We start from the raw sequence: 27002 nt of genomic DNA, 5'->3' as shown, positions 1-27002 counted from the left end.
CAGTTTGATAGATAAGATCATTATAAAGAATATTGTTGTTAAAATATAGATGTGTACCTATGGTGTAATGTCAAATAGAGCTTAAGCTTTATCTTTGTGTTAAGTTAATGTGTTTTTCTATCTCTTGTTTTCCTGACGGTTTTCAGTGAGCTTAGTTGTGATTTCTTTGCAGTTTCTGCCTATCTCTAGGATGTTTTTTCATAGTCTTAGGGTCATAGGATTTTGGGAATAAAATTCAGAAGCAATTTTTACAAGTTTGTTTTAATTCGACAACCTGTCATTATTTATATTAACAAACAAATGACTGAGCACGCTCACATACGCACATACGATACACACACTAACACTCCGCGACCGGCGCTGCAATGCATTTTTATAAATTACACTTATAGTCTTATAAATTATGGTCAGTCTATTGCGCTCTCCTCGTCCGGCGCCGGCCACGCACGCACGCTTCCTAAACGAATTATCACATATAATATATTAAAACGATCTGCGAACGATTATTATTAACTAGTTTTTTATTTAATTTAAAGTAGGTCGGGGTGGGGTGGCGGAGACGAGCGGCTCCGCGGGCCGGCCTCACGCCGGTAACATCTGTGGCATATAGGAGCGCGGCGGCGACGGCGACTTCTTGGAGAGGTTGAGCGGCTGAGGGGCGTCCGCCTCGGCGACGTCCACCTGCAGCGCGAGCACCGACTGCGGCGCGGGCGAGGCGCCGCGGTAGCACGTCAGCAGGCCGCCCGCGCGCATGGGGCAGCCCTCGGCGGCGCCGGCCTCGCTGCGCCGCATGTACTGCTGGATGATGTCCGTGCGCTTCAGCTGCTCGGGCGTCATGCGCGGGCCCTCCATGAGGCTCTTGGCCAGCACGGAGTGCGTCGACGACAGCGAGGCGCGCAGCGGGCGCGGCGAGTGAGCCGGATGCGCCGGGCTGGCCGGGTGCGGGTGCAGCACGGGCTGCGGCGACGGCGTCGGCCGCACGGGCCTCGCCTCGGCCTCGCCGGTATCACGGCGCATAGCGCGGAACTTCTTGTGCGGCTTGTACGCTTCGTCCATCAACGAGCTGGCGTCGTACAGTGGCGGCGCTTGCAGTACGCGCTTCAGCACGGGCATGTCATCGGCTGGGGCTGGCCGCCTGTCCTCCAAGTGTTCCTCGAGCGAAGAGCGGGGGCTCGAACAGCCGGAGCCGGGTCCGACTATCCTCTCGTGCTTCTCATTGCCGGATTCGATGCCTGAGTCAGTAGGAGAGTCCAGCTTGCGGTAGCGGGGCGGGGGGCGCACCGGTGTGACAGTGAGACCATTGTGTGCGAGATGAGCCACACCGAGTGCTTCTTCGTCGACTGACCCTCGCGAGTCGAGTCGCCGTCTGCCCGCCAGAGTGGCCGCCAGAAGGGGCGTGCCACAGTCGCCGGCCGCTTCGCCGGATTCGCTGCTGGATACTGAGCCAATAGGGCTGCGGGCTGATTCATCAGCTCCAGAGTCAACCCATGATACTCCTTCCTCGTCTCCCCACATCTTTTGCCTTAACAGCTCTTTGTGTTCTGTGCGGAATACGACAAGCTTTTCCGTGTGCAACGTACTCAGCGTCCTCAAATCGGGAAGAGTGTCCATCAACTCCCGAAGGAAGCCTGGCCTATCGGGCCTGTTCTGGGCAATGACGGTTTGTAGACACGATTTCAGTCGCGCGTGCATTCGTTCTACTAGTTCAATGTTGCGAAGACCCGGTCGGTCTGGAGTAATGAGTACGATTGCGCAGAAGAGACCGATTTCGGCGTCTGTTAGGTTCATAGAGTTCATCCGCTCTGCGAATTTGAACGTTGAATCAACGAGAAACCTGGCGTTGGCACCGCTTTGGATGGAGTCTCGCTTCATAAGTTGTCCATTTAGGCAGATTATGCTATTCAGTGGCGCATCAAACATGCAGATGAGCCTCACGAATAATGCGTCGAAGAGACCACTCTTGAGCAACGTGAATTTGTCGTCTTGTGTGAGCAGCTGGAAGCCGGGGATGAGCCCGGCGAAGTCGATCACGCCACGTATAACGTGCGCGAATCTTTGAGAGAATTCCTTCTCTGACTGTAACTCTGGCGCTGGGTTTAGTGGACACGCCTAGAACAAAGGGAAAGAACTGTTAGCTTTCAATTGTCACAAGAAGACGTGGTTAGGACAGATTGATCAGTTATGCGTATAGCACGAGTAATTTGAAGTATGATGCTTACCAGAGTGGGTTGTGAATAGGTGGGACAGTCACGAGCGCGCGCGCGCATCTCTGCGACGCGGTCGCTGGTGAACTCGCAGGTGTCGTAGTGAGCGCGGACCACCCGCGCAAGTAACCGCGGCGCATCATCGAGCTCTGCGGCGGCTGCTTGCTCGTGGGCCCGGGTCGTCGACGACTGCTGCATCGCAGCAAGGATTCGCGCTTTCTCGCGCTTTGGCACGCGTCCGAACCGGACAGCTATAACAAAAGAAAACAAACGTTAGCTGCATGCTTCAAGGACACAAACGGCCATTAAAATTAAATCGAGCGGTTAACAACACAAATGTTGTGCAAGGTCGCGGCTAGACATGTAAGTACACCGGGTTGCAGCTGTCGCGAGGTGCGCGTGCATGCGGGCGCGCCGTCGGCCATGTGCACTCGCAGCTGACGGCGAGAGGGTAGAGTTCATCGCCCGTCGCACCGGTCGCGGGCCACCCTTGTCTGGTACGGCTTCACAAAATCGCAGGACCGGCTGTACGCGTCGCGGTTAAGTGAACTAGTTCGAATGACGAGTGACAAAGCGCGAAACCCGAGGTCACGCTAAAAAGTGTTACGACTTTCTCGCGCTAGGCGCGTTGCGAACGAAAAGGTAGTATGCGGTGGGGGCGGGCTCGGCGCTTGCGGCGTTCGTGCGCGCGCGCCGGTGAAAGTGTTTGAGCGCGCTCACTATTGAAAACGAAAGCGGAGAGCGCCCTCTCGCCATTTCTCCCGACTTTCGCTGCGCGATGTGGGCCGCAGCTCGCACCAGATGCTTGGCCCATTGTTTGTCATTTCCGAATCGATTACTTTTATTTACATTTCATTGTTACCCGTAAACACCTACAGTTTCTCGTAAACTGTTTTTTGTATTTTTGTTTTATAGAGTCCACTCTTATCTTCTATTAGATCATGTTATTATTAAATGATGATATAGTATCCATGTATCTATGAATTTATTCCGTAATGTAGCATTTGAATGTTTTTTTTTAATAAATAAACCGTTTATAAAGAGTTGATAATAATATTTAAAAATATCTTATGTTAATTGAACGAGATATAAATTTTATTTACTTTCCTAGTAATTACCAACTATTATGTCTTTGTAATTCATTATAATATAATATGATGTTATTAATATACCCAAACATCATTCCTTTGCTCTATATTTTGTCAAAATAATGTAAAATAGAAAAATAATTAATGAATAGTAAAGGTAAAATTGCTACAATCCTCGTAGCATTCGTAGCAAAATTGAATATCGTTGATAAATAAACAAGTAAAGAAAATGAATTTGTAAAAAAAGTTTGAATAATTACTGAAAAATAATTAAATATACGTACGAGCATTGTGATATTTAACGACACCATTAAGGATGCCTTTCAGGATCGGCAAGTCTTCTCCCATGTCTGACACCATTTCAGTTTTTCACTAATAACTAATTCACAGCCGTTGGCCACAGATAATATAAATGGTAACTTTATGTTAGTTTATGACTAATTTGAATTAAATCACTAAGTAGAGTGTCACATAGCACATGTAGATTTGAATTATTCGCACAAACACTGTAATCCCAATGTAGAGTTGTAATCCAATGAGAGTGTAAGCTCAGCGCACCGCGAGAGTTAGCGGCGGACACCGGAGCAGTCACTGTGAGCGATCGTCGCGTACTCGAGCCGAAGTGCGGAGTCGTTCACTGACATAGCGATAGCAAGAGGGCTGACGACCGGTGCGCGGGCCGGACTCCCTCGCACTGCGCCGCGGCGCGCGCCGCGCCAACCTTGAACTTGACGCGGGGCCCGAGCGGCGGGGAGCCGTCAATAAACTCCGCGCAGGCCCCTGCCCCCGCGAGCTCCCCCCACCGCGCCCCCCTCCGCTCGAACCACCTACCACTTGAACCTTGACGGTTTGACAAGATTCGCGAATATTGCTTATTATTAATTGTTCTGCCGACTTGTTTTCATGCTGATGATTTTCCTCTTCCGGGTTTGGGTATTTTTGTACGACAAATTTATGTAGTCAGGAAATGACGAGGTTGCGGAAGATCGCAATCCTAATACCTACTACCTAAGGACGTTCATACCGTCATCATAATATAAAATTTTATTGTTATGATTATTTATTATAAAGCATGAAGATTATTATATTTAGTTCCCTATATTTGACACTCTACCATGAGAATATTTTAATCAAGTTTCTATTTTTAATTACTTTAATAAAATTATTAATTTATAATTAATTCATAAATTAACCCTTAAATTGGCACTCATTGAACCCTTGCTTCAAAAATGGTCAAATTTGGGATTTAGGTATTGTTTTGATAGATTAAGAAAAAAATATTTTCTTTTTGAAAAAATTTCAATTAGTATAGAAGTTATGACATGTCACTCAAAACGGACATTGCCAATTATTTAGCATTACATCCATGTCACTTAGGGCGGACATTGCCAGTTTAGGAAAACAAACGTAAAACAACTTTTATTAATAACAATACAGGAATCCCTGATAATCAGCCTCTGGCTAATCCAGCGCCTTTTGCAATCCATCCGGACTATTTACTGTTCATTTTACATACATTTATCAAAAAATACCCTGACATATAAAAAAAGAAACTGACTGCCTGATATATCAACATAAATCCCAAACCGGTGGGTATAAAGACTCAAATTTTGGCGTGTAGGTTCCTTATTAGGGTCTAAGGGTGTTATCAGAAAGGATTTTTCCAAAATTACCCCCTAAGGGGGTGAAATGGGGGTCCAAAGTTTGTAGGGCGAAACAAAATTAGTTGCACTATTTAATTCGAAACTTCACAGGAGTACTCCTATGGATAAATTAATAAACACGTGTTTCAGGTTATTTCAGAATTCAACCCCTAAAAGGGGGAAATGGGGTAAAAATGTCTAAAAATCAACATGAGTATTTATTACTGATACATGGCGTTGTCCGTTTTAAGTGACATAACATTTGTAACCTTGAAATGAATGAAAAAAAATCGATATTTTTTTACAGTTTTGGCAATAATCGTCAGTTTTATTCGTTAATATTCTAAAATCAGTCAATAAAGCACAAGAACAAGGATAATACCCACAGTGTTGCCATATTTATCAACAGCGAAAACTTGACCTTGCTGTTGCAGTTATTCAACTGTCTTATTTTTTTAAATTCGCGGTTTTTTATGGAACTACTGCCCCGTGTTTCACATAAAATATCATGCTTTTTATAAAATATCCCTTGAAAGTCGATAAATTTCTTTAATTTAGATTCTGTAGGTAATTGTTTGACATGTCCTTTATAACGGACAGAAACCATTTAAGGGTTAACCAACTTTATTATATAATTAATTAACTTTATAAATTTGTAATTATTAAAAGTGGCAATAGTTGATTAAATACTCAATAGATAATAAGATAGAGATAAGTAATATTAATGAAATCCATTATAACAAATAATTAAAATGTAATGGATATTGAAATGGATAACCAATTAGTTTAATAATTTTTAAATTTAGAAAATAACAAAACACTAGCAAATTAATGTTAAACCTACTAACATCAGTGATGGACTGACATTTTGGGTCTCGTAGTTCACTGTAGTTCCCCGTAGCACCACTTCGTAACGCAGCGCTAGAGTCGCTGTTGCGCGCCATCTAGCGGTGGGTAGCGAAACTAATGGTTCGGCCATATCGGACTTTTGGTGAAACCTTGATTTCTGGTTCAGTTTAAAGGATGCTTGCTCAGTCATGTTTTAATAAATGTACGTGCTTAAATTAGACTTTGGAATATTTTAATTTCAATCTTGTTATCTACTACTTAATACTTTTCAATACTAATTAATTAATAATACATGGTTTAATTTCATAAATGGTAAGCAACTAAGATGTTTAAAGTTTTACTTGAGTTTTACTACGGGATAGTGTACTAAACATTGTTTTCAAACAATTCATGTTTCTTAAAAATCCCAAACAAACAAAATCTGTTTCGAATGTTTTGATTATGTAGATGATGCATACTTTGCATCAAAAGAAACGCGAGGGCATCGAACTGCGTTACGAAAGTGAAATTTTATATTTTCACTCTCGCGCTTACGAAACGCGCCTTTCTCCGCTTTCACCGAAGCCGCAAGAGGCGAGTGGCGCAACGTGCGGAGCGAAGCGATGCGCTGTACTCAGGGCTACTACCTGTTCTTTGTAACCTGCTCTTGGAGATGCTTAAGAAGATTTACGTTTACGAGTAAAATATATTTTTGAGCTTTTTAGTAATTAATGTGTCAACAGCGTTTTTATCGCACGTTTACAGTTTTATTTATGTTACGACTAGTAAGACGCGTTTATTTTAGTCAATTATTCGAGACGCGGTGTACCTATGTTTACAAGACCGAATGCACTTCAGCTGAAGTGACGGTGGCAGCCCTAGAGCGCGGCCGTCGACCCGCTTAGCGTGCGCTCACCCGCGCTTGCATAACCGACCTCCCACACCGCGCCCTGCGCGCCCTCGCGCGAAATAGGATCTGTTCGCGAAGCAGCACGCGCGCGCCACTTGCCCGCGCGCGCTGACGCTGCGGGCACGGACGACCTTCCCGCCCATTGCGTATGCACCCGACTTCGCAACGCGACGCGCAACCAATTAACACGGCATCACTATGATGTGCACTTGCATAATTATTTTAGAGTAAAAGCGTGCTGAATGACATATTTTACAGATTTATGAGAAAAAAATATAAGAAACACTGAAAATAAATTACTTGTGCCAAAAAATTTAGCCTACCTATTTATTATTTTGAACAAAAATATTTTTTACTTTGATAAATAAATTTTTTGGATACGTTTTTGAAAATTTAAATTTTGGCATAAGTAATTTATAATTTAAAGATAGATCATCGAAAAAAATGAAAGCAAATTAGACTGATTTTTTACAGATTTCTCTAAAAAAATCACATTATTTTACGTTTTCTATCAGAAAAATATTTCAATCAGATTTTTCGATTTTTTATAAATGAAATATAAACACTTACCATCTCTGCTCATGCCAACAGCGATGCATTTTTTCAATCGGCAATATTGACACCGATTTCTGTTGATTCTAAGGATGGAGCACTGTTGGTTTTTCGTGCAGGGTCTGTATTGTATCTTCTGTTGTATCGACCGCCGGAAGAAACCCTGAGGATCACAGCGGCAATTAGAATCTCTCTCGACGTCCGAACTGTCGTCACTGGAGCAGCCAGAGTCGCTGGACTCCCGCCTGGCCTCCAACATGCTGACCAGCACCGAGTGCCGCTCGCGTAGCTCCGCGCCGCACGACATGGCACGCACCATTCACTAACACACACTCGCCACTAGCACCACCACTCGCCTAGCTATGACGTGACTGTACGGCTATAGTTTGCGCGCTGCACCGACACGAATGGCGACTGACAGCGGACTGTGCGGGCGCTGCGCCGCGCGGCGCACAGTTACCCGCGCGACCTACTTGCCGGCCGCCGACCCAACCGAGAAAGTGAGAGTGCCCCCAGCCCCCGCGCGGCGCCCGCGCGCGCTCCTAACGGTCCACGCCGCTCTAGAATGCGCCGCTGCCGCTGCACCGGTGCGCCGGATATAGGCCGGGCGCATCCCGGCGGCGTCGCGGCGCACGGCCGTTCACCCCGGGTCACCGACCGTTCGATTGCACAACTGCCGCCCCTCCCCTCTACACCCTCCGTCGCCCGGGAGCTAGGGCGCAGCTCACTCAGGTCGACGACCGGCTCTACACCCGATGACGTTGAGTACACGTCACGGCCTACCTCAATGCGCGCGCGCTCAGCGCTAGGGGCTGCAATGATCCAATTAATTACGGGATCACTATTACATGCTACTGCATTACGTTGAAAGTTCCTTGCTATATTACTATAATAGTTATTATAGTAGGCTCTAGCCTAGATGAGCTAGTTGAGTTTCTCAGTCATCATAATGCTTTGTCTATTAACTAAAAGTCCTTTTTTTACTATTTTTGATATAATATCGTTAATTAATTATGCGAAGTTATTATCATAAAGCGCCAGTGGAGGAGCTTTACGGAGGCTGCGCGGCCGCGAGCTGAGCGAAAGAGAGGGCGCGGGGCAGCGTGAGAGGCGTTCGGGTCGGTGGCCCAATTTCGCGCTGCCATCGATCCATTGTGCGTTGTACGAGTGGCCCATAATTGGTCGCAGCGCGGGCAGTGACCGATCGTACGGTCGTTGACCTCTCGCCGCGAAAACAAAACCTTTCCCGCCGCCCCGCATCACACCTCACACGTACCGTGTATGACTATGATAAATATCGCATGAATTGTAGTCGACGTAACTAAGTATGCGTAGCTTTGAATGTAGAAGAGCGCACATCATTATGGTCTCAAAAAGCGTTAAGTCCCCACCTTATACGGTGAAATGATTAATATGTGTAATCATCATCTCTTTTTCCTGTTTGTATGACTGCTGATACACTGTTCGTTTTAATTAAATAGCCTCGATATGTCAACGACCGCTAGCTAATTAACACGGTGACTTAGTTTTGAGTTCTAAAAAATAGATATTCTCTTTACATCCGTTGCTTATTGGATTCTGCTAACTGTAAGTAGCGCGTTTATTTTAGGTCGGTTTGATAATTTTGTGAGTCAGTATGTTTATAATAAGTGTGAGAAACATAGGTAGAGCTTTCAGTTAATTTATAGTTGTAAAATGATTTTTCTTTGTTTCATGTTTTATGAAGAATGAGTAAAACGGTAGAACCTTTGCTAGTCATTTAATCTGCAGTTAGTTATACTGATATAGGATAAAGAAACTACGAATAAATTATATTAAAGCGCTATGTTGAAGATTTCGTCAGAGCAAAGTAGGTCGCGTTCGCTATCCATCTAGGCTTTTCGACATAGTTTGGCCGCGTAGACTACGAGTAGTAGAGCGGTGGGTACACAGTCAATGGAACAATAAGTTGGCAAATAGTTTCAAACACATTTTGCTAGCAACCATTAAAAATACTTTACTGTATTTCACCAATGCTCTGCTCTACCACCTCTTGCAGTAATTAATATGAAATAGGTAAATAAAAAGAACTCTTGCGAGGAATTTTTTGCCTTTGTGGGATTTTGTTTCTAGGTAGTTTTGTCTTTTCAACTGAATTATTTTATATGTTGGTACATAGGCATATGTAATGTCCTTTAGTTTAATTACTTTAATTTGCTGTAATATGTGCCTAAATAAAAAAGGATGGAGGATATTTTGCCAGTTTCTACATGTACCTGACGTACTTAAATAAATAGAAATTGTTTACAATGAATGACTACTTTATCATACAAGAAATGTCACTTATATTGTTTGTTTTACATTTTCACTATACTTTTAAAACATGCCTGTAGAATCATTGTTCTAGCTAGACGTACACTGAAATTAGGTAGATGGTTATCTCGAATGAGGCTATGGCGACAAGCGCGACGGTGGCGGCTAACGGTGCATCGGGCAACGACTTCGCCAACACCGAAAACATGCTGACGCATCCGAGTTGCCGAGGAAGCGACCTCGCGGCTAACAGTCCACTACGTGCCGCTGGCGCCCAGATGTTTGATAACGCTCTGACTCACGCGGGCGCGGGGTTGTGATTCACTTCCCGCTCACGTATCGCGATTTTAATTTACCTCATACGTCATTGAGGACGCCAACTCCGTAATCGCCGTCAGTTCTTAGTCCTAAAAATAGCTACGAATGATATTCCATTCGAAGTATCGATAAGAGCCATTACTAAAGGCATGTTTGTGAAACAGTGACATAAACAAACTCTAAAATTCTAATTGCTTGGTTATGTATTCGAAATCACTAATTCCGATCACTCGCTTATCAAGTAATTTATTGTCTGTTACGAGATGTTAAACTGATGTTTTATTCTTGAAAGAGACACGATTTCTTATTCAAACAAGAATGCGACGACTAAATATTTACTTCTTGTACAGGGAATGTTTACTAAAATGGCATAAAAATTGTTGACTCACAAAATATTTGGGTTCGAATATTAACTCACCTATACGGTAAACAGTAAACACATCTGCCCAACAGGAAATCATAAACGCAAACGCAACAGCGCACGATGCTCCCAATAAATGTGACCGTTCAGAGATCAACGACCTTTTAAGCTGACAGTTCAAAAATAATGTGGGTTACGTTCACGTCGCGCGTACATTCGTTGCCCGTAGAAGTTGTTTACGGCGAGGCGAGGAGAGCGGTGGGTAGGGCTGGCGAACACAAATACTACCTAATACTACAATTTGTTGTAACTGTTACACTGCAATCTATCGTATTTATGTTAGACGTAACATTTATTACAATAGAACTATCGGCCGATAGTCAATTGTTTTCATGTTACATCATTTTCAAAATATCCAGAGTTGTCATCAGCGTTAGTTCCTTATTGATTGACTTGCAAATTGTTTTATTTCTTTAATTTCTGAAGAAAACAAATGTTGATATACTCGTATAATACTGATATTATTATGTCAATTCGTATGTTTCTAAATATACATATTCATAATAATACGAGTATGTGTGTGTAATGAACTATTTTGTCTTGATAAACAAAATGCAGAAATGTATAATTATACTGATTTAAACAATTACTAATCTTGTTAAAATATTGATTTAGATTTGATAACCCTGCGACGGTGTTAGCGGCGAGGTCGACGCCCGAACGCCCTGCACCGCGGATCGGTGCCGAAAAATAAGCGACCTACTACTACATGCGGAAATAACTCGGTCAACCCAGAACAAAGAACACGGCTCCCTGTTGTCTTAGCAACTGTACGAACACCTACGTTATTATAAAACATAAATGTATTCTTTTATTGTAACATTATTTTATTTAACGCATCAAAAAGAATTTTGAAAATCTTCCAAGTATGAAATATAGGTCAGAGTACGCTTAATATGCCACATGCCAAGCCAGCTAAATTTAATTTAGAACACAAAAAATTATTTGTTTATCATTAGAGCTTTCATGTAAAAGTGTGGTGTTAAAAATATGAATTGGGCTCTATTTATGTACTAAATCTGATTAATTACGTAGTTCAACTGCTACATAATTACAAGTTCGTTGACTTCGGTGTGTACGACTACGGGCTACGTAGCACTACGCCTCGTAGCGAGCCATAAAACTAACGCGCGCTCGTCATTCATTCGTACGTTGAACGCTCGTATCCGCGGTACGCTACGGCAGCACTGTCGCGGCTACACAACGCTGCGCCATCTAGCGGCGAGTAGTGGAACTGTTTGATGTGTTTCGCAATACTACCACCAGTTGGCGTTTGACGTCAGTTGGCGTTTGGCTCGTAGTTGATAAGATTTGCTAACAAAAATTACTTAATTAATTTAGATAAAGTTATTTTACAGCTTAAATAGTGGAAATAAATAACGTGAAAAAATATATTTTAAAAGTTTTACCCTAGAAATATAAAATGAGAAACACAAACATATTTCTTACTCTACTCGTAGTTTCTCACTCTACATTGTTTAATAACTCTTAATTCTTAAATTACTTATTTGATTATTCATGGTTATTCTTATTATTTACTTTCAAAATTTTTTTGCATTTAAGTATCTCTGAGAAATGTTTAGCATGAAATGGCTAAGAACGTATTATATGGTTGATTTATAACGTTCGCCATATTAACAGCTGTGAGACACAAATTGGGGCAGTTACCCAAAGGGTAATTGAAGATGAATTTGCCCGAGGCGGTAGTTATAACCGTCTGAAAGTCGTCTGGGCTGCACAATGCACCCGACGACCGCCGCGCGAAGGACGAGCTTTGTCCCGGCTGCCCGACCAGCCACCAAACCAGTTTGCAGTACACTTGCACTTCTATTCCCGTCTGCTTCCTCGCATCGCTTTCACGCTCATGAATACGACCTTTGGGTCGAGGGGCGGTTACCGACTCCACAATTTAGCAATGTTAATGCAAATTGAACTTAAATGGAAACCGGCGTATTACTGCATTATTATTCTATTAGCAGTCATGAGACGGCGTTTCGCTTTTGAATGAGTGATCCTATCATTTTTTTCGTATTCCACTGTCCAATTGAGTTTTTTTTTATGACAATCGTTATGTTCAGTGCTATTTTAAAATGTATCTTACATTGTTGACATCTCTGTAACCTACACATACATCGGAGACGATCCGAGCGCGAGCTCACGACCTTGGTTCGTCATTTTTTATTTGGAACCGTCGCCTTGGCCGACCTGTTTCAGTTTTGTACTTTTATTTCTTACTTGCACTTTCGAATTGAGGACTTGGGAACCGTCTGCCCGGCACATTTCTTTATATTCTTAGTAACAAAAACTCGTCGTCAAAAAGGATGTACACATGCGGGCGATGCCCTGCAGTTAAACTTTTAAGGACAAAACGTCTCAAGTGCTCTCCAAATGTCCTTACGGCTGGTTCGTGACCCATCTAATACTCGGAACTTGTCATGAGCTGCATTTGAAAGTAGTTTGTGACGAATGGGGGAAGCGATAAATTTAAAACCATCAACGGACCATAGGGGCGATGTTCCCTGACGTCTGACCTTTACGTGACGTTTATATTTATATGTCGACCTCGACCGCTGCACCTATGCACTTGTTTTGAACTGAGCTCGTTTAAACTTTTCGTTCCCGTGTGATTGTTCCTATGTGGGTATCGACAAAAGGAATAAAGGTAATAGAAATGGGGCGCAAGGGGCTGACCGGCGCTCGGCCGAGGCCAGCAGGTAGGTGCGACTTATTCGTCGACCCAAAAACCGCTTTTGACGTAACAAGTTCACACCACTCTATTCGATTGTTATATTGTATCGATAGTTTTATTAGTACCGGCAACGAGGTGGAAGCACATCATGTTTACATTTCATAGCAAATAAGGTCATCTGGTTGGGCTTTGTTCAGTGAGCAGAGATTGTCTTCCGTATGCTCGGCCTTGGTGCTAGCGCTGGGCTGGCACCTAGAACGAGACTAGGCCTTTACAAGAAGCAGAATGACTTTCTGCCTCCAGCGCACACGCTTCCTGCTTCAGTGCCGGCAGGACCCGCATGTGTCTCCATTAGTCATTTAATATCAACTATGCCGTAACGCTTTACCGTACAATAAAGTAACAAAATGATTCCTATAAGAATTTAGTAAGCATATTAAAAGTCGATGATGGTGGTGCTAGTCTTGGTGCTGGTAAGCATGTTTTGACGACAACATAAAAAATAAATTAAAAATAAAAGTAAGTTGAAAATTACCTTGCAGCCTTCACAGGAATGGACACCGTAATGAAATCCACTGGCTTTGTCACCGCATACGCGGCATAACACTGTAGTACCATCGAACTCTGTAACAAACAAAACGCAAATTAATGGAGAACCTAATTTTATCGCGGGTTAAAATTTATGATGTTGTAAAGATTACGCGGTGGTTTAGGTTTGCTAAACATCCTGACTTGTGCGCCGGGCAGCGGGCTGTATAACAAACACTTGCGCGCCTACGCACGTGATTCTGATGGTAACTACATGACCTTGCCTCGAACCAGAACGTTCAACTTAGACACATCATTTAATTCACACTACTTTATGTAAAACTAGCGACCCGCCCCGGCTTCGCACAGGTAAAACGCTGATATACATACATATAAACCTTTCTATTGAATCACTCTATCTATCTATCAAATAAATCCGTATCAAAATCCGTTGCGTAGATTTATAGAACTAAGCATACATAGGGACAAAAATCACAGACATTACTTTGTTTTATACTACGAGTATGTAATGATGATGTGTGCTCCATTATCAGTCGCTATGTTATAAAATTTAGGGGATCTAAGAGTTGGTCACGAAGACGATGTTTATATCTTAATGCGCATGATTCAAAACGTTAATAAAGTACAAAACATTTAAAACAACATACTCCAATTTCAAGGTTGGAATCTGCGTAATCAGCGAAAAAATAGCGTCCTAAGATTTGTTATGCAAGTTAAGTTCGCTTATCAACTTCACGTGCGCGAAGTCGCGTGAATAATGCCTCGTCGCCACGATAAGAGTGGGCAGTATTAGAATAGTTCAACACATAAAGGCACTAGTTACTAGTGCGATACAATTTAATTCCTCACACATGTAACGTTGGAAATCACCTGAAAAAGCCAAAATAGGAAGAAATAAAAGTAGGTCGTTGTTATCTAATTGTTACCTAACTGCTAATGATGAACGATGCACAGCAACAGATAGTAACTGTATTAATGAACCCTAGTCTGCCAGTATAATCACGCCAGGTTCTAAAATGCATCTTCAATTAAATCGTTAATAAACACAAAATTAGAATTAAATGCAGCTAATATTGATACTAATGAAATGTATGACGCAACGGCCATCACGTTGCGTGCGTCAAGGTGACACTGAATAGTTATTTTAGAAAGTGGCGAGTCTCTCTATTCATGATGGAGTCATTGACCCTAGTTACCGCATCGCACATCGTACAAATAATGCTAAATTAATTGAGTGTATTAATTGTGTCTTTGTAATTGCATAAATAATTACTAATTTAGTAATGTCGATAAGTACCTAAAAGACATTAGACATGAAACGCCGAGACAGTTAATGGGCGAAGTGATTTCGTTAGTAGGTCAGTGATGGACATAATCCGAGGTGACGACAGGTGATCGGGGCCCTCCGGCGCGGGCGCGGGTTCGAGGGGCGCTGGGAACTGGTTCGATCGCGCCCCCGACTGCTCTCACTTTCCTCATCCAGTCATTTGTTTATTTGTTGAAGGGAACGAGTCACGGCGAGCCTTTTGGAAGGAACTTTCTATTTCTGGCGTGCACCACTCGCCGCGGGTCGACGTTCGACGGCGTCGCTTTCTATAGTGTTACTTTCTTTTTTCTAGATGCGGTGTGTAGCGCCCTCAACGCAATTTCTGTCTCATCTCAGCACTTTCGTCGGTGCGTGCTGGATGCAGCTAGTGGGGATCACAATAGAGCAGGGAAAGCGCCGTGAGACGTAACTGGTGCAATTGCAACAGAGTCAGTAGCGTGCAGCCATTTCTCCTCGTGTGATGCAACCTATGCGTTTTTCTGTGCGGCGCGTGTGAGAGTCGTTCGTTCGTTACGTCAATTAAGAGGCGAGGAAAGCGCTCGAGAAAGTCTTGCGCCACGTAACGCGGCTGACCGTGCAAGACGTGGCTGCCCCGATCTGTGTCACGGTGATGTTTGTTTGTAAATATTTGATCAACAACAATAGTCGATCACGTCTCTCAGTCTGTTTCCTAGTTACTATCACGTAAGTTATGGTTGAAGTAGTCTCCATATTTGAGTGTTTTGTCTAATAGAATATTACGCATTTATCTATTTAATTAATAGCTGAGGTATTTACTTTCTCTTACGCTTTCTTGCATTTTGCGTTTGCACGTCGGTTTTCTTCAAGATTTTTTTAGGAGGTATGGATTTTATCAATAAAATTTTCTTGTAATTTTCCATTGAAATCATACTAGTATTTTATAATTCAGCATTATATTCAGGTCTATTAGTAGGACGTAGTAGAGATTAGCGTCAGCAACCATCCCGATGATTTTACCAATCGCTTTAGAAATGTTCTAATCAACTTGATAATAATGTTGTCTTCGAGAGTGCAGGTGAAACGTCACCAAGTGGCAGCTAGTGAATAAACTCGCAGTGCAACGTCGGGAGAAAAGTAAAAGTTGTGCGGCGAGGCAGCTGTCGCTCGCACCAGCTCGCTGCACACTACTTTCTTACATCATTCACTATTTACTATCGATCATTAACTAAATTTCCGTGTACACACTGGGGTGCGAATAACGGTTAACTCTTTGTTAACTCCAAATTTCACGAGAGAAAACATTTGAAAGTCAATCGATAAAAAACGATAAGATCATTAGCGATCGAAGTGGAATCGATAAGGACTCCCCGCGGTCACGCTGATGTTGAACCCGATCGTTTGGGGGCTGCTAGTTCCATTTGCTAAGCTGAACATATTTTGCACAATGTTATTTTAATTGTTTCTCGTTGTGTCTATTCACACGGACATTTTCAATCAATCAACAATTCGTTCTGCAAAGGGCTGTTGCTGTTGAGGAAAAGTAATATTTAGTATTGTACCCTTTGACGCTGTAACTAGAAACGTAATAACATCATCAATCAACGAAATAGTTTCAGTTATACACGTTTTAACAAAGTCAGCCATAAAATCAGATCCATTAATTTAAAATATTTTCCAAGAAAGAGCTTTAATAGGACTTGGTGACAGAAGAAAGGTGTATTATTTCATCAATGCAAATGTAAAGTAGTAGGTACTGCCATAAAATACAAATAGATTATGGTTATGGGACAAGTAAATATGGGTGGATATTATAGATATAGTCAGTTACCAGAACCAACAGGTGGCAAGTTTAGTAAAAATAGGAATATTATCATGATCATAACATTCATAACATATAGTCGTACTCGTAGATGTAGTGTAGTATTAAATATAAATAGATCCTAATTAAATCTAAAATATAAATGGAAGTATTTTGGAATTGGTGTTTTGTAACAGTAACATTCACAACATTTTTGATGATGATAAAATTGATAAGAATTGCAATAATAGAAAGCAGGCAATATACTACAAAAATATTTCAGAACATGCAAAATTTATAGAAAGGTACTAAAATGCTGATCGGCTAGCAATATCAGCGAACAAGATCAAAACCCAGGATAATACCCAATGTCAACAACAATCGTTTGTTGTTGTGGCCTACCTATATGAAGTTCTGGCTCCCGTTCCTTGTGCACCGTGACAGGACTCATAATTCTGCTGTCAACAGGCGCAGGCGCATCATAGCGCCCATAACTGCTGTCCGGAGACATCACTAAAGTCATATGTGCTTAAAACTAGTAAATAGTCCTCCTCCACACTGCACTACACGAATACCACATCCGAGCCTGTCGGCTACAATGCCTAGTCACAATCGTCCTTCGCGCTCGATCACCGAATATAGGACAGGAGTGCATGAGCCGAGGCGCGCGGCCGGCACGTCGCGAGGGATGAAGGTCGCCGAAGCCGCTGCACGCGCCGCGTGCGTCTCACTCGAGCTCGATCGACGAACTGAGCGGCGGCCGCGCGCGCTCCTGCTCGAAGCCACGCGAGCCGCCCCTTAAGAGTGAAAGTCTGCAAAAAGATCAGCGCTCCGTGCGATACAATCGGTTCGACGGCGACCCGCGGCACGCCGAGCGAATTTCGCCTCTATCGGTCTACGAAGCCTGACGGTCTGCGCTTCGAAGCGAGGATCGGCGCGCTTCGAACTCCGGTCTCCGAGGTCATTGCCGCGCCTTTGACGGACCAATCGCGAGCGCGCTCAGACGAGCGCGGCGAGCGATTGGAGGGCTACCGGGCCCCGTCCCGCGCCCGCTCCGCGCGCTGAGTTCGAAGACCCGAACCTTGCGGCTCACCGCGGCCAAGGTCGCGCGAGACTGAGCCGCCCGAGCGTTGGAGTGGGACACCGCTGCCGGTTGCGTCACACTACGAAAATATTTTTGGTGATGGAACACGAGTGAACTTGAACACGAAATCGAGCAAATGGATCGCCCGCCTGTAGGTCGCCGCGTGACGGAGTGACCCGCTGCCGGTCCGCTTCCCTCCTGCCACACACTTCCGGGATTCAAGTAGATTCCCCATAATTTCTGTGAAGCTTAAGTTTGCCCCAATTTATCATCGTTGGCTTCATTGGTTATCTTCACAGAATGACTTACTTGAAACTCAACAACAAATAGAATTCTTATGTAGAGTAGGTGACGTATAGATAAAGGCTTACCGGATAGTTTTTTAAACAAAAAGGAACTAATGTCCATAATCCAGTACATAATGATAACGTTCACATTTTATGATTGTTAATTGGTGACCTTATCTAAAATGCAAAAAGTTCCCAAAGATCACGCGTACCTGACCGAAGCAGAAATGGGCACGCGACAAGTTTCGCATCCACGTAGCCAGCACGTTAAGTGCTTGCTTATTGATAAATACGTTGGTATCAACAATGGTACATAAACACTGGTTTATATAACGAATGTGGGTTGCCGTTGGAATGTGAGTTTTATTGGTGTTCGGGTAAGGTTTGAGTTGGATCGCGCGCGAGCGAGTCGAGATAAAGCGCGCGCCGGTGGGCGTCGCGGGTGAACGGCCGGGAAATTTTGGCGCAGGCCGGTCAAGGCCGCGGGCCATAGTGGCCCGCGCACACCGCGCAATGTTTACCCGCACGCAATATTTACAACAACAATCCTGTAATGCTGCACAACAACACCGTGTAATACTGTCTGTTGTAGGTACGCGCCCAAATGCTACGAAAAAGCTTCTGCTGCTGGTTGATTATGTTGTCAGAATAAACATTTTAAAGTAGTGTTGCATATCCTCATCGCATTTTGTGTTTGAATAATATCAATCTGACATAAAAATAAATTATTTAACACACACACACGCAATGTGTTAGATTTTATGAAAAGTAATACATAATTAAATAAATACTTACATAATAATATAATTTGTTGAATGAATATGATTTTCAGCAATAAAAACATTGCCAATATTTTTTCCAATAACATTTTTTTCACTAATTGTTTTATACAAATAAGTATACATATGTATTATTAGTAAAGTAATTGTTATCATTTTGTAAAGAAATCATGTTTCTTAATAATAAACAACACCGACTGTCAATTTATATTTTTATTTACTGAAAACTTGGTAAATAAATGTGAGTCGGTCCATGTGTAAGGCTCTTTAGCCGCACAGCAGCCGAGCGCCCGTGAATTTCATTACCCACTTAGCTCTTTATCAAGTTCGGATCAATTGCAGGTTACAGGAATAAAATTTGGTTTCACAATACGAAACGATTTTTCTCGAATGCAAAACTGAATCGGGAATCAGTTATTCAAAAACATGTGCATTGTCAATTTGGATAAGTAAGTACACTTACATGTTAGTATGTACTGCTTAGAATGATTCCAACAAGTTTTCAAGACTAATAATATTGAATTTATTGAAAATTTTACCGAGCCCTTTACCTGAAAAAGACTTCCCTTAGATAAGACTTCAACGCATTAGGTACCAATGTATTACTTTAAAATTAATTAGAGTGAATTTTGGTTTTGATTTGTCTGATTACTCAAAGTTATAATATGTTGAATGATAGGTACAAAGAATAGCTAAGAAAGACAAAAGTGATGGCTTATTGATTTGTCAGCAACATAAGCAAAAAAGAGTCGTTTAATTGCGAGTAACCCGTTGGTTCGTATTTTTATAAGCCAGACAGAGGGAGAAAGCCCATGACGGTTGGCGGTTATCAAGTTTTTGGCCAGACGAGGGTTCTTCATTGATCTAGACCTCAATCTAGTTCCAGCCTTATTATACAGCGAACATGACTTTATTTGGTGTTGCAAATTCAAAAACATTAGTAATAATGTTTCGTCGCCAGATGCACGCGACACGCGAATAATAGCTCTACCAAACACAAAGGTAAAAAAGGGTTGCCGGCATCTGACCAAAAGGTGCTCTGGTTTTATTTACATTTTTTGTTGTCATTATTGCGCTTCAATACTTTCCCTTTTTGCACAAAAGGAAGCTTTTTAAATGGCTTCGCAAATATCCTCCTACATGCATTTGGTTTCAATTCGACCATAAAAACACTTTTAGATTCTTATTCGAACAAATCAAAAAATGATGGTATTGTAATATGTATTTGCAAGCGTATTTTGGAAATCACTTATTTGTAATTTACATTTAACTTTTGAAAATATTGAAACAGATGTTAAGACGATACAATTAATGCATCGTCAATACCATACGTTAATTTTAAACTTTTTCTGTAGGAAGTGGGCATTGACAGAAATTATTTCAAATTAATTCCTAAAACATTTTACCTAACTCAATAACTGATTATTATTTTTATTCAGGTTTCTACATTAAGCTCTTCACAAAAACTCCCACTGTACGACNAGAATTTTGGTTCTGCAAACACTTTTGCACCATATGTGTATAACGATTAAACGTGAAAGTGAATAGGAACCCACTTTTTTACTTCCTTCCGCTGTCCTCGCTTTTTAATGCCAGGGCGCGAATATCAAATTACTATAGCCAACCCCTCTAAGTTTAACTTTGAAAATGTATTTAATATCTCAGGCGTTAAAACTCATTTTAGCATGGGTCGTCCAAGCCAAAAAAACTCGAAGTCGGGTGCCGCCAGTCGGTAGCCACATGTATAGTTTCATTGTTCATATGACCACAGTCGATGGGACGCACTTTTGATGATCTCAATTGATCGGACGTGTTTTTTGTCTAATAAATAAAAAGTATATCGACTGCCATATTGTTTGCTATTTATGGCTTCACCTTTTTGCAGTTCCGGATTATAATTTCGTCGTATGGCTTTGTCGCAAAGTTTTTTGAGGGTAAAATATCCAATTTATGGTAATGATTGAAGTTAAACAAATGTAACAAATGCCCTCTGCGCGTCAATGTAATATTGATTTAGTCAAAAATGTATTCAAGTGAGTGACCATTAATAAACGTGTTTTTTAAACGATGAGGGGTCGAGCGTCCTTCCCGTGACGTGCGAAGGACATTAGTACAATGGGCCCGCGGATTATTGTATACCGGCCCAACGGGACCCAACGCCATATTTACTATTCCGCTCGTAAATTAGTTTAACAACTTTACTTCGCAAAGAATGTGGTCAAGGATCCCTTTTTACGACTGTCAACCGCAGGAGCTCGTTGAAATATGATTCGTGGTCGTTTTATTTCGCGTAAGGTGCGAGTAAAACGGGAACTTGTGTGGAAAATAAAAACACTAGAAAATAAACGCACCAAGTATATGGCCTCGGCTGAGACTGCTGATCGTACGAACATGTTGTTTGGCCAATAACATTCTTCTTCAGCAGAGAACGTGATTAATGTGATCAATTCATGAAGTTCGTGGTAAAACTTAAATAGCGCGTATAGGAAGGATCTTTTCAGGTCATATCTAGGTCGAGGTGATCGAGTAAGTGTTGAATTGAAGCGTAATTTATTGTTATGTAAAGAGTTCACGTGAATTCCTAATAAAAACTCACGTTGTAAATGCGCAATAAACGTGTGTTCAGAGGTTGGTGCGGGCGATTCGGGCGGAAAGTTCTGCGAAGTCACGAGGAGCCTCCTCGGCAGCCGCAGCCGAATGTCGGCGCGGTCAAGGTCTCGCTGAGCCGGCACTACATCCGATGCGCACTTCGTGAAATTCGAACCGCTCCGCATTGTTGTTGGTTACGTTTTCGTAATATCATTCGCGAGCATGCTTGACCATGTTACCTACAATGGTATCGGGTGTCCAGCGTTGACACGGTTTAATGGAATGCACTCGTATGACGTTTCAAATTTTCATGAATTACTTTTTGATTGTTTAAATAGTGTTAAAGTATTTTGCAAGATGATTAAAAAAATTGGGGCCACGGCGGAGTATTTTGTTGTTTTGATGTGCCTGAATTCTGTTATGAAAAAAATTGCGCAAGCGGTGGGTGGTGGGGGAAGCGGCGAAGAGTGCCGAGCGATGGCGAGTGTAGCCGAAGCGGCGCGAGGTCAGCGCGAGTCAATTACCCCGGGCGGGCGGCGCCGGCGACGACGCTGCGCCCGCGCCACCCGCTTCGACACTACAACGCTATGCGACTCTTCTGTACTGAGATTCCAAGTTATATGATATAGTCTCATAATTTGGTTTTAGCCAGGCCTGCAAAACACATAAGAATGAAAGATTGATACATTTAGATTTGGTAGTTAGATTTGGTAACAAAACAAAACTAACGATGATGGCTCTATCATTAACATTATTTTACTCTTCAATATGTTTTAAACCTCTTTTCTGAGTAAATATGAATTTGAATATGTTATATTTTTTTTTATTAAAAAACAAATAATTTTACCATACCTACAAATACACCAAATAAATGGAAATCAATCCAACCCAATCCCGAAAGAACCCAATTTTCAGGATGTAAAGTCTAAGCTAAGCCAAATATGATATTTACATTAGAGCCAACAAACATAGAAGCCGCTCTCCATATTCAATCAGTGGTGCACAATGAAGCCGTTTGTGGTTGTCTATATAAAGTCTATTATGTATAATGAATAGGCAAGCCTAGCTGACACGACCGTGCGATCCGGACGCTTCAATCGCGGGCGACCTCGTCCATTTCGGCAACCCGTGCCAAGGGCAAGGCCACCGCCGGGTGCTCTCAATTAGTGGCCCGATGTGCCTGGGGCCCCAGCGTCACCTTTACTGCCTAGCCTAGTGACGCAATTTACTAAACATAAAGACCGAATTAGAACCACCTTGAAGAGTCTTTGTAAATTTCAGCATTTGCGAGAACGGAAGACGCTCAGATAAGGTGTTCTCGGTCATTTGCAAGGATGTAAGCTATCAATGCCTTGAATATTTATGTACGTATTTAAATGTTGATTCAGTAAATACATTTAGAATTATTTGTAAATGAATAAGGTTCCAAATAAAGTTATAAAGACTCTACATTTTACTTGAGATTCGTATGGTATTAATAACACTTTATTGTAATGTTTAGCTCTCTGCCAAAATTGTATGTCTACGTAAACAAATTAGAGAAATTATAGTTTTTCTAAAAACAATCGTAGGTGGGTAGGTATGAAGAAGATTTGTTGTCTGTTTTAAATTTAAGCCGTTGACGTGTGTGACCTTCAAAGCCTGGCAAAAACATAATATTAGACATGCAAATGAGCTGCTACAATGACCTCGCACCGCGTGATTCAATAGTTAGAAACCATAAACATATTATTCCGCCAGTTCTGGTTTTTAAAGATATAAATAATAGTTGGAATTTGAAGCGTTATTTCTGTATATGTATGGGCTTCTATACTGTTCGATCACTGGAAACCATAATCGAGAGCATGTTTATATGTATTATTGCATATAGTGGTACATTCACGTTTAGTTACTTTACTATTATGTTTTTTTAAACAAGTATCGATTCACTCTAAACTTTGCCATTTTTGTGAGTTTGCTTAATCTTTAGGTTGTAATTGGCGCTATTTAGCAACAAATGTGTATAGAATGGTGCTGTCGACTGTACATAGCAACATGTTTTAAGGAAAAAATTACGTTGCAAAAAGACATTACCTACTTATAATTAATGTTAACTAACATACAAACACTGCACGACCCCGACAGAGAATAAACTAGGAGTGCTTCCTCGTTTGAATATCGGAACATGTCAATGTCGCTCCCGCCGAATTAGCAGCAATGTCAGCCTCAAGGCGAACCCACACGAGGAAACTGTGCCATTATTCGACAACCACATAACCGAATTTGCACAAGGTTACATGATATTGTGTTGTGGTTACAAACAATTATTCCAATATGTTGGAAAAACCTTCGATTTATTTAGATCAGCTACGAAGTTGACATAATGATAATGACTAATCCTTGAAAATTAATGCGAGTAAATTTTAATTAACATTTTCATGTAAGCATAATTTCTGTGTCAAAGGACATCTCCAATGCAAGATTCGTTCGTACTAATTTCATTGCTCATTCATTTCATACTCATTAAATTCACAATTAAATTTAAGCCATTTAAAAGCATAATCGCAGGAGTTTATGTATATGTTAATGCACCCAAATTATATGCCTGAATACGGTCACACATCCAGCATCAGACAAAAGCGATATTCCACTTATCAATTTTACAATGAAAAGAAGAAAACCTTTCAAGGCAGCAAATAATGAAAGAACACCTTTCTCCGTTGAGACATTGCCTTGATATTTACATGAAACGAAGCTTCCTAGTCTGTTAAGGACGACTAGTCCAAATAGCGACTTCCGTAATGTTAAGAGTTCCTTACGGCCACCAACGCGATCTTAACTAGAAGTTACAAGGTACAAATGGAGCGATATACCCCAGCCCGCCGACCGAAACAAAACCGAACGCGAACATGCCAATTAGAGCGTTGAAATCGGCTATTGGTCCAAGATTCCAGAGCTTTCAGTCTGCTTAATTGTACGTTACAATAACGCAACGTGGTAAATATGTATATCAGAGATGAGTTGCGCAGTAGGTTCTCGCGTAATCAGAGTATGTCGGCGGTTCTCCCCGCGCGCTGATGCGCCGGTTGTATAACGCCGCGCCTGTGTGCGCGCGCGCAAGTTACGTTGCACTACTCACCTACACACCTACCCGGCGCGCAAGAACGAGGAACACTTATTTCCTAGTGTTACATTTTCGCGACCTCTTTAACAGCTAACGATTATTTTCTTCATCTACACCGCCATACTAGGCCAAACGATCTCTACATTTTGTACACCTTCTTCCGCCATTTGAAAGTTGTTTATCAGATATTCTAAATAACCAAGTTAATTCTAGCACGCATAATGTGACCTTATTCAACTTGAATACAACCCGGACACATTATGCTGATTTGTCCCGAATTTTCGACAACCGGCGCTTATATACATATGCGATGAACACCAGCTAGCCTGAACTCGCGCTAAATACATTTTGATAAACTAACAAAAACAAGGGGAGATTAGATTTAATTTTGTTCGTTATGCGGGTAATCTAGGCGGAGATGCTATTGTAACGTTTTTTTGGTGTTAGCTACTGTGGTAGGAGCTGGTAAAGTTTTTGTGTGACGTGACACAATCTGTCAGCATCGCGAATATGTAATGATTAGGTGTAGGCGCGGGGCTCGCGGGCGGGGGGCCGGGGGCCCCGCAGGCTTAGCCAGGCGGAATATTGCGCAGCATTCGCTCCTGAAAACGTGTCCGAAGAAAGTTCACGGCCGCGCGTTGACGCCGCAGCCCGCCCCGCCCCGCGCATCGCTTCCGCCACCCGCCCAACCTTTCTCGCCTCCTCTACGATGGTAATGATCTCTCGATCGTTCGCCAACTGGATAAATAGCCTTCATTAGCCGTACTGATTATCACACTTATGTGAATGTGAATTGAAACTTGAGCAATCTTCATCCAACAAAATATGAAGTAACTTTCAAATCAATTATCTTTCTGTATATTATTAGAAAGTATATTCATATAGGTATTATAGTTAAGAGCTAGACTTGATGATTCTTTAATTACTAATTGCTGTTCCTGCTTTATTACAATGAAACCAAAACGGGTTGTCAAAATAATTAGTGTGATAAATATTCAGGAAAGCAATTATTGGAGAATCGCAAGGATTTTTTCTTTGCGCTCTTGAGTGATGTGTATAATTTGTCTTAAATTAATCGAGAGTCAGGTGAGGCTGGGCTGGCGGTGGAGCGATGGGGCGATGGGGCACGGAGCCGGCGGGAGGAGGCAGCGCGGCCTTGGCGCGAGCGTTGGCCGCGCGCGCGTGTAGCCGCGATAAATTCGGCAGTTGCGCGCCCCACCGGAGTTACTGACCCCGGTTTGCGACGCAAATGATCCCCTTGATTTTATTTAAATAGACCACTCCGCCCGTCCCCTTAGATAACTTTGAAAAAACATTTTTGTATTTCAATAGCGTTGCTCGCGACAGATTTATCGATTTGGAAATCCAACAGGATGAATTTTGTTGACTTTTTTAGACAGTTAACTAGTATTGATAAAATAAGAGCGTGACATGGATTTATTTGTAAGTAGGGCGCAAATAACTTAGTTCTCAGAGAAAGTAAGCCTTTTACCTATAAAAAACTTTCATACTTATCAAAGACCGGTTTTGATAAGGTTTTTTTCTACGGCATGGTCTCATTCCTGAAAAATTCGTGCGTCACAACTACACCAAATTTATTCTTTATTGTAATAATCGCTGTGAGTACAGGTCTGAATATTGTTTTGTTATTTAAATTTACGGCAGCGTATAATGCATAAATATTACCCAGATTTTCTGAGAATTTAAATAATAATGAAATTATTATCTGCAAGTTAATCATTAAAAGTGAATCGGCCAAAGTGACATTTACTTAGCAGATCAAAAACAAGTGACTGAACGTGGTAATATAATAATAATATTTTGAGGTTCACGTCATTATGTTAAAGCGTTTACGATTTTGGCAATTCGTGGCTCGTTCCGCATTGTTCTCACTTCCTCGTTTCCCAGCTGGCGGTGAAACATGGTATGGGACTGCACCTTGTCATTATTAAAAAGTGGATAAGTGGAAAGATCGTCATTTACATAGGTGTGTCTTTTGTGGTGTGTCTTTTGTGGTGTGTTTTTTAGTTGGAAGAGGGCGGGAGACGCTCCGGCCACGCGCGCGGCCGCGTGCCACGTCGCAGCCGGCTGGCGCGAGGGCGGTGGGACAGTTGTACCATTTGTACCTAGTAATTTCATTTGCTGGCTTTCAATAAGTTGCAATTTAGATTGAATTAATAGAAGCCGGGACGCGGGTCACAACTGGTGGTGTCGGCGACCGCGCGCGCGAGCACTCAACTCGGCGAGTGCGTGTAACGGTGCACAACGCTTTTGCTATACCATTCTGCTATTACACTGGTAAAAGGCAAAAACATGCTCGGTTCAGCATTTAGCGAATAGTATTAACTGAAAAGCGAAATAGGTAAAAATATTCAGAAATATGAAACAATCTAAGATTTTGTAGGCACAATTAGTTAAGCTGCTTGTGACAAGCAATGCCTATTTGTTAAATCACATTGATAAAAAAAATCTTGCAATATTCAATAAAAGTAAGATAAAATATAGAGTTTTTAGGGTTATATCTAATTGTCTTCAATTTGCCGATTTCAAGAAACAATAAAAGAAGGGAACGACGCTAGT

The 27002-nt window shown here is 42.0% G+C and overlaps 1 protein-coding gene across 4 annotated transcripts in view; it reads right to left on the bottom strand.

The window, feature by feature from the left end:
• Nucleotides 1-243: 243 nt before the first annotated feature.
• The window catches only part of Eip75B (Ecdysone-induced protein 75B), a 111289-nt gene continuing 84530 nt past the window's right edge, over nt 244-27002 (bottom strand). For 2 of the 4 annotated variants that reach the window (XM_028310312.1, XM_028310315.1), the window contains exons 2-5: nt 13481-13569; nt 7244-7388; nt 2220-2455; nt 244-2109 (exon numbers count right to left, since the gene is read on the bottom strand). In XM_028310312.1, coding sequence (XP_028166113.1) covers nt 583-2109; nt 2220-2455; nt 7244-7388; nt 13481-13569 — 1997 coding nt within the window. In that variant the 3' untranslated portion in view covers nt 244-582. Of the gene's footprint in view, nt 2110-2219; nt 2456-3576; nt 4011-7243; nt 7389-13480; nt 13570-16982; nt 17593-27002 lie in introns of those variants that run through there. The other 2 variants (XM_028310313.1, XM_028310314.1) reach the window with 2 other exon arrangements.

Source organism: Ostrinia furnacalis, unplaced genomic scaffold (genome assembly GCF_004193835.3).
Source record: "Ostrinia furnacalis isolate ACB-3 unplaced genomic scaffold, ASM419383v2 OfSCF3000, whole genome shotgun sequence".
In the NCBI taxonomy this organism is placed as follows: Eukaryota; Metazoa; Arthropoda; class Insecta; order Lepidoptera; family Crambidae; genus Ostrinia; species Ostrinia furnacalis.
The sequence above is the reverse complement of the archived record's forward strand: the minus strand, read 5'-3'. Positions and strand labels throughout refer to the sequence as shown.